Source organism: Vigna unguiculata, chromosome 5 (genome assembly GCF_004118075.2).
Source record: "Vigna unguiculata cultivar IT97K-499-35 chromosome 5, ASM411807v1, whole genome shotgun sequence".
Classification (NCBI taxonomy): Eukaryota; Viridiplantae; Streptophyta; class Magnoliopsida; order Fabales; family Fabaceae; genus Vigna; species Vigna unguiculata.
In genome coordinates this window covers 21047182-21055837 of record NC_040283.1, presented here as the reverse complement: position 1 = coordinate 21055837, position 8656 = coordinate 21047182, and the positions used below count along the sequence as shown (strand labels likewise).

General features: G+C 40.4%; 1 protein-coding gene across 1 annotated transcript; it reads left to right on the top strand.

The window, feature by feature from the left end:
* Positions 1-1363: 1363 nt before the first annotated feature.
* LOC114184473 (uncharacterized mitochondrial protein AtMg00810-like) lies at positions 1364-1930 on the top strand. The gene has a single exon (XM_028071782.1). It carries the CDS (start codon positions 1364-1366, stop codon positions 1928-1930), a length of 567 nt encoding a protein of 188 aa, XP_027927583.1.
* The last annotated feature ends 6726 nt before the right edge of the window (positions 1931-8656 follow it).

The following is an 8656-nucleotide window of genomic DNA, read 5'->3' as shown; positions in this document are numbered from 1 at the left end:
TAAAAGGGTATATCCTTCTTGATTAAAAAACCAGAGAGATTTTTATAAGTAGAAATGTTCTGTTCTATGAAACTATCTTTCCTTGCAACTCTATGGATAATGACACTACTGAGAAGACTATACCTCAAGATCTAAATTTTTTGAATGATTCTCGAATTAATACAAGGAAGGCCATGTCTATCTTAACAATCCTGCAGAAGAAAATCAAGATGATGATGAAAGCATTACTGATGTTGTTGAAGACAAGATTATTAATGATTCTAATCAGGGACAAACTGAACCTGCACAGATTGAGAACCAATCTGCTCATGGTCAGGGCAATCAAAATACCAGCATAACCTATCAACATAATGAGGCAGAAGAAGACATTCAGAATCTGAGAAGATCCACAAGGAACAAAAAGCTTCCTCAATACCTAAAAGATTACCGGGTTAATGGTTCCTTTATTATTAATAATTCTTGCCAATCTAAACATACCAGTCAACTTAAAAACAGCTATAAAATTGCTTATCCTATTAATTTTGTTGTATCTTATGATGATTTGTCTAAGGAACATCTCAACTACACTCTTGTTATCACTGCCAATCATGAACTGCAGTCTTATACAGAAGCCAATAAAATTATTAAATGGATGGATGCCATGAATAGAGAAATACAAGCTTTGGAGAACAAAAAGACTTGGTATCTCACTGATCTTCCTGATGGAAAAAGGCCTATAGGGTGCAAATGGGTTTTCAAGACCAAATATAATGCAGATGGAACTATAGAAAGGAACAAGGCTAGATTGGTTGCAAAAGGATATTCTCAACTTGAAGGAGTGGACTACTTTGACACTTTCTCTCTTGTGGCTAAGCTCACGACTATGAGGATCATTCTAGCACTTCCTACTGCAAGGGACTGGTACTTATATCAACTTGATGTTGATAATGCCTTCTTGCATGGTGACCTAAATGAGGGGGTCTACATGACACCTCCACCAGGACTAAAACTTACCAAACAAGGTCAAGTTTGTTGCCTAACCAAGTCCTTGTATGGCCTCAAGTAAGCTAGTCGACAATGGTTTGCTAAGTTGTCTTCTTTTCTCTTAAATCTTGGTTTTGTTCAATCTAATTCTGATTATTCCCTTTTTACATATAAAACCACTAGTACTTTCACTGCTCTACTTGTGTATGTAAATGACACTATTCTAGTAGGGGACTCTATGGAAATCATCAATAAAACCAAGAGTATGTTGCATCAGACTTTCAAAATCAAGGATTTGGGCAAACTAAAATACTTTCTGGGTTTTGAAATCTCAAGAACTAAAAAAGGGATCCATATGTGCCAAAGGAAGTATACCTTGGACATATTAAATGAAACAGGAATGATCAACATCAAACCTTGCCAAACTCCCCTCATGAGTGGCATAAAACCTCTCTTTGACACCAACAATCCCCCAAGCAATGTTGAGTCCTACAGACGGCTGATAGGGAAACTTCTTTACCTCACCAATTCTAGACCTGATATCAACTACTCAGTGTATCTCCTTAGTCAATTTGTTCAGACACCCACTACTTATCATCACCAAGTTGCTCAACATATCCTAAGATACATTAAAGCTGTTCCTGGTCGTGGACTATTTTTTCCTAAAGAGAATGACCTACAAATTAAGGGTTTCGGTGACTCCGACTGGGCCACTTGCCCTGAAACCAGGTGTAGCATCACTGGTTACTGTGTTTTCTTAGGAAATTCGCTCATATCTCGGAAGTCAAAGAAACAGAACATTGTTTCCAGATCATCCTCTAAAGCCGAGTATATGGCCCTAGCCACCACTTCCTGTGAAATCCAATGGATCAGTTATATCCTTCGTGATCTTTGCACTCAGCTTCATCCACCACCAGTTCTCTACTGTGATAACCAGTTAGCTCGACATATCGCTCAAAACACTTAATTCCACGAGCGAATGAAACTTATCGACATCGACTGTCATGTGGTTCGTGAACGGCTTCAGAATAAACTCTTCCGTCTTCTTCCCATCTGCTCTGAAGACCAGCTCGCCGACGTCTTCACGAAAGCTCTCCACCGCACCAACTTTAAGCTCAACGTTCATAAGCTTAGAATGTTGAGCATTCACCATCCAGCTTGAGGGGAGGACATTGAAACCCTAACCCCTTAGGGTTTCTCCCTTTTCCCTTAGTTTGATTACTAGTTAAATTAGTAATCTAGGGTTAGTTGTTCCTCCTTTTCCCTTTTCTAAAAACCCCTCTCGATTTTCCCCCTTTATTGTAATTTTTTCAACAATACAGAAATATAATAAAGTTTTCGTTTTTCTCACCTTGCCTTACGTCTTCTCTCCCAGCGCTACACGATGTTTTGCTTCTGTCCTAGAGTTTCTCTCCTCCTGTGACAACCCTTTCTCCTTCTCTTTTTCGCCTTTCTCATTTGCAGCCATGAAACTCTTTTCCTCTTGCGAAGCTATGAGAAGAAGAGTGTGTTTGGTACTTCAATAAAGGCCATTCTCATTGCTTTCTTACTTTTTGCTTTTGTTTTCATCCTTCCCACTTCAACTATGGGTCGAGAATTAAAGGGTAATAAAACTCTCTAACTTCTCTACACTTCCTCAATTCTCATAATAATATTATTTTTCGTCAACACATATTTCCATCTATATATATTATAGGTTTATGATGTGAGAGATGAGCACTTTTGTTAATGATCTATATACGCTCTTTGTTATGGGTGTGGATAGGCCCAACCACGTGGCCAATGATCCGAAAGATGAGGTAACAAAATTGAGATGCATCAAGAGACAGAAATGCAAAACGTGGAAGCTGAGGGAATCTGACGAAGAAAAGGGCATAAAATGATTGGTGCATGACAGGAGGGGTGTGGGAAAATTTTGTCTGTTCCTTTTTTTCGTACTCTCTGGCCAACGTCTCCGACTTTTGGAATTTTCTTAATTGTATCTTTTGCTTTAATGTTTGTATTTTGGAAGATTAATATCAGAGAGGATTACTTTCTATTGGTTTTTGGCATTTTCTTTTAACAGGACCATAACATTTGGTGCTTTCATTGACCTCCCGATGGTTGAAAACACTCGCTTGAAGAATCTAAGTGATGATGTGTGAGCCCTCCAGGAAACGCTATGTTCTGGGCGTCTTGACCAGCTAGAACAAAAGCTTAATGCTATGATGCTAGCTAACGACCCTTCGCGTCTGGATCGTTTAAAGTCCACGATGGATTCGGTTACCAAGTACCTTGACAAGCTTACCTAAAATCTTGATAAGCTGGTGCGTTCGAACATATGTATCGTTGGTTCTGTGGCAAACTTTGTCGGTCCACCTCTCTGCTCTATGAAACTCGATTTTCCGCGTTTTGATGGTTCAGAGCCTTTGAACTAGTTGTTTCGAGCAGAAAAATTCTTTGCCCTCTATCAAACTCCAGAGTCTCAACGATTATCTATTGTCGCGATCCATATGGAAGGAGAGGCAGGGCCCTGGTTTCAGATCTTACAGCACAACAACCTTCTCCTTTCGTGGCAAGCTTTAGCCAATGCGATGGAGAAGCACTTTAGGCCTTCTCCATTTGATTCCCCACGATCCACCCTATTCAAGCTTCATCAAGTGGATTCTATTTCCCACTATTATACAACATTTGCGTCCTTATCCACTTGTGTGGAAGGTCTCATCGATGAAGCTTTGTTGGATTGCTTTATTAGTGGACTCAAGCCTGAAGTTAAACGAGAGGTGTTAGTCCAGTCCCCTCCTACCTTGTTGCATGCAGTGGCATTAGCAAAACTGTATGATGCCAAACTCATCTCCTTTTTGAACCACCCTAAGCCTCGTTATTCCCCCTCCCTTAGCCCAAATCACCAAACCCATCGTTACCCCACCTCCATTAGCCCAAACCACCAACCCATTATCAACCCTTCCTCTCTAACCGGTTTGCTTCCAGCCCCTTCCTGTGCCACCAAAGTCACCCTCCATCAAAACCATTACCCCAGTAGAGATGCAAGTACGTCGCGAACACGGCCTTCGCTACACTTGTGATGCTAAATTCACCCCTAACCATCGTTGCCCAAATTGACAATACCTGTTTCTTTGCCATGATGATGAGCCACCCCCTGATTCCAAGGCCTCTCTTATGGATGAGAGCAGGTTACCTATGCAAGAAGAAGCCCTAGCTGAATACCATCACCTCTCCCATGATGCTTTGCACGGTGCAAATGGGCTTACAACCCTTCGATTCCAAGGGTCAATTCGGGGTCATGTCGTCAAGGTCCTTTTGGATAGAGGCTCGTCCGATAATTTTATTCAACCCCGGCTTGTTATGTGTTTGGAGCTTCCGATCAAATGTGCACCAGAGTTTAAGGTCCTAGTTGGTAACGACCACTACTTGACGTGTGAGGGTTGTGTCCGCGACATTCCTCTTACCATCCAAGGTCATACTATTCACCTCTCGGCGTACCTGTTACCTGTTTCTGGTGTAGAAATCATCGTATGAGCATCTTGGTTGACAACATTGGGGCCACACGTTGCGGATTATAACCAATTGACGATTAAATTTTATGATGGTCCTTCTTTTGTGACCCTCAAGGGTGATCCGAAGGTTCGTCCTTCTGCCCTGCAAGTCCAATTTCATCATTTGCGTCGATTACAACATACAAATGCTATTTCAGAAGTTTTCACCCTGCATTCCCAACCACCGCCTGCATCGTTAGAGGATCCTTTTGTCCTATTTTGTCCTCGTCTTCTTATGGACTTATTGGGTGTTCTTCATAAATTTGCTTTTGTTTTTCGCAAACCTCAAGGGTTACCACCGGTTCGGAGTCATGATCACGCCATCCCTCTCCTACCAGGTACAGCTCCGGTTAAGGTCCATCCTTATCGGTATCCCTTCAGTTACAAAACAGAGATTGAAAAAACTGTTCAGGAGCTCTTGCACGATGGCTTAATCCAACCCAACACTAGTCCATTCTCATCACCTATCATTTTGGTGAAGAAGAAAGATGGTTCATGGCGATTTTGCACTGATTACATGGTTCTCAATTTTTCTCTAAACTGGATCTTCGTTCAGGATACCACCAATTGTTGGTGAAGCCCGTTGATCGCTATAAGACAACCTTTCGCACCCACCAAGGCCATTACGAATGGTTGGTTATGCCGTTTGGCTTGACCAATGCACCGACTTCCTTTTAAGCCGATGAATCACATTTTTCTAACTATTCTACGCCAATTCGTGTTAGTTTTCTTTGATGACATTTTGATTTATAGTGCTTCTTGGCGTGACCATTTGTTGCATTTGGAGAAAGTGTTGTCTATATTGCAGGAACATCAATTACACGTTAAATTGCATAAATGTGCTTTCGGAACAAAGCAAATCGCGTACTTGGGTCACATGATTTCTTCTATAGGTGTTTCTATGGATTCAGATAAAGTCGTTGTCGTGCTTCAGTGGCTTGTTCCTTCTAATATCAAGCAACTTCGTGGATTTTTGGGCCTCACCGGTTACTATCGTCGGTTCGTGAAAGGATATGTCGCCTTGGCCTCTCCGTTGCATGACCTTTTAAAAAAAAATGCTTTTGAGTGGTCTGAACAGGCTCAATCAGCCTTCCAAGATTTAAAAGCAGCTCTCACTAAGGCTCCAGTTCTTGTTCTGCCCAATTTTTCTATACCGTTCGAGTTGGAAACAGATGCTTCTGGAACCGTTATCGGAGCTATTTTGGGACAACAGGGTCATCCCATTGCCTTCTTCTCTAAGAAATTGTCACCTCGGTTACAAGCTAAGTCTGGTTATGTACGAGAAATGTTAGCCATTACGGAGGCGGTGGCTAAATTTTGCCATTATTTGCTCGAACATCGTTTTGTTATTAAAACAGACCATAAAAGCTTGTGCTCTCTCATGGACCAGGTTCTGCAAACGCCCGAACAACAGCAATGGATGCATAAACTCATGGGTTATGACTTTGTCATTGAATACAAACCTGGCCCACAAAATTCTGGTGTTGATGCCTTATCCAGATTGGACTATTTTGCTTTATCAGTTCAACATTGTGACTTCCTCAATACTTTGAGGGCTGAATTGCTTCAGGACCCCGAATATAGTTCCATTCTCCTTGCTTTGTGAAATGGCGAGTCAAATCCCTTTTATCGAGAATATCATGGCCTTTTGTATTGGAAAGATCGTTTGGTGGTTCCTACTAACTCTCCTCTAATTGCAACAATTATGAAGGAGTTTCATGATTCTCCCGTGGGTGGTCATGTCGGGTACCTCAGCACTTATCAACGATTGATTATGCAATTTTTTTGGCATAGAATGCAACATCACATTAAAAATTATGTGCGACATTGTCAAGTTGTCAACAGGCCAAGATTTCTCATTCCCTACCTGCTGGACCTTTGCATCCCTTGCCCATTCCGCAAAACATTTGGGAAGATGTTGCTATGGATTTCATCACCGGACTTCCTCCGGTGCACGGTTACACAGTTTTTCTTGTGTTCATTGACAGATTATCAAAATATGCTCATCTCATTCCTTTAAAAACTCATTTTACGAGTGCATCAGTCGTAGGGCAGTTCATCTAACATGTTAAATTACATGGGACACCTAAGACCATTGTGTCTGATTATGACAAAAAATTTATGAGTCATTTTTTGCAACAATTATTCAAAAGTCAGGGCACCACTTTAGCCATGAGTACAGCGTACCATCCGCAGACGGATGGCCAATAGGAAGCTCTCAATCGCTGTATTGAGATGTACCTTCGCTGTTTCATTTTCGAGCGACCTCGTAATTGGCTCCAATTTGTTCCATGGGCTGAGTATTGGTATAACACATCTTACCAAACTGTTGCAGGGTTCTCTCCTTTTCAGGTTGTTTACGGGCGGCTTCCTCTAGTGCTATTTAGAGACCCTATCGCCACTATTCCAGCTGATGTGGAACAGCTCCTTCAACAACGTGATGTCGTATTATCAACCTTTAAGATCAATCTTGCCCGAGCACAAAATCGTATGAAACAAATTGTTGATCGCAAGCGTGCCAATGTTGAATTTCAGTTGGGTGACATGGTCTATGTCAAGCTTCAACCATATCGACAAGTTACGTTGCGCGAACACCATCACCAGAAACTTGGGCTTTGCTATTTTGGACCTTTTCCTGTCATTGAACGGATTGGGACTGTTATGTACCACCTCCTATTGCCTCCTTCTGCTCGCATTCATTCTGTTTTTCATGTGTCAATTCTGAAGAAATGCATCGGTACTGGTCACCAACAGTATTATCCCCTTCCGTTAGCAGCCATAGTTAATGCTTTTGTACCTGTTCCAATGGCTATTTTAGATTCCCGGCGTATCCAACAACAAGGAAGCTGGGTTGATCAAGTCCATGTCCAATGGTCCCATCTAGATGCGTCTGACAGCACTTGGGAATCTGTCGCCCAACTAAAATTTCAATTTCCTCAGTTTGACCTTGAGGAACCTTGAGGACAAGGTCAATTTTAATGAAGGGGCATTGTTATGGGTGTGGATGGGCCCAGCCACGTGGCCAATGATCCGAAAGATGAGGTAACAGAATTGAGGCGCAACAAGAGAGAGAAATGCAAAACATGGAAGCTGAGCGAATCTGAGGAAGAAAAGGGCATAAAATGATTGGTGCATGATAGGAGGGGTGTGGGAAAATTTTGTCTGTTCTTTTCTTTCGTACTCTCTGGCCAACGTCTCCGACTTTGGAATTTTCTTAATTGTATTTTTTGCTTCGGTGTTTGTATTTCGGAAGGTTAATAACAGAGAGGATTACTTTCTATTGGTTTTTGGCATTTCCTTTTAACAGGACCATAACACTCTTATGCAGAAGGGTCATTTAAGACAGAAAACCCTAATCGTCCTGTTATTCGATGTCGTGCCAAAGAAGGTTATAGATTTTGCAGTCCAAAACTGACACTAAAAATGTCGAAATAGCCTATTTTTTAAATAATGTCAAAATAACATAATAATTGGTTGAGGAGAAAAATATATTAAGTGGCATATGTTTTTATCCATATAAATCCAAAATGCATAGCATATAGTTAATCCCAATACAAATTGATGAAGCAAAACAACTTTAACACGAGTTTCAAGATATAAATAATGTGACATAAGCTTCAAAACACGCCTTTTTGGTCAAACATAAGAAATGAACATTCCTAAGTATATAGAATAAGCGTATAAATATTTATGAAATAAGATTTTGACTTAGATTATGCCTCTATCTTCTAAGGAAGTGTTTCTTGAAGGTTTAGTTTTGATTGATGTCTCAACTTTATTTAGACTTAAATCGCATAAATGTGAGTTCTTTTCTTATGGACCTAGAAAACACTTGTTTTTCAATCTAATAAGGGTGTCTTATGTTTAAGAATCAACAAAGAAAAATAATTTGTTGTAAAAGTCCTTATTTCGTTAACTAATGAATTCAATCTTCTTTTTACTTGTACTTCAATGAAAATTTCATTCATAATAGAATTCATATTTTTATTTCCTTTTGTTTTTCCAGTAACAATGGATGAAGTCTAAGGTAAAAGTGGTAAAATATAAAAATACAACGCGTGGTGATATGAGAATTACACAAAGGGCAGTAAAATGAAAAGAACACCAAAGTAAATTGCAAGAAAGAAATTACCACGAAAAATAAAGAAACTTGTAAC

Coding starts and splice junctions, on each gene's coding strand:
- LOC114184473 (XM_028071782.1), top strand. CDS start 1,364: ATGATCAACATCAAACCTTGCCAAACTCCCCTCATGAGTGGCATAAAA.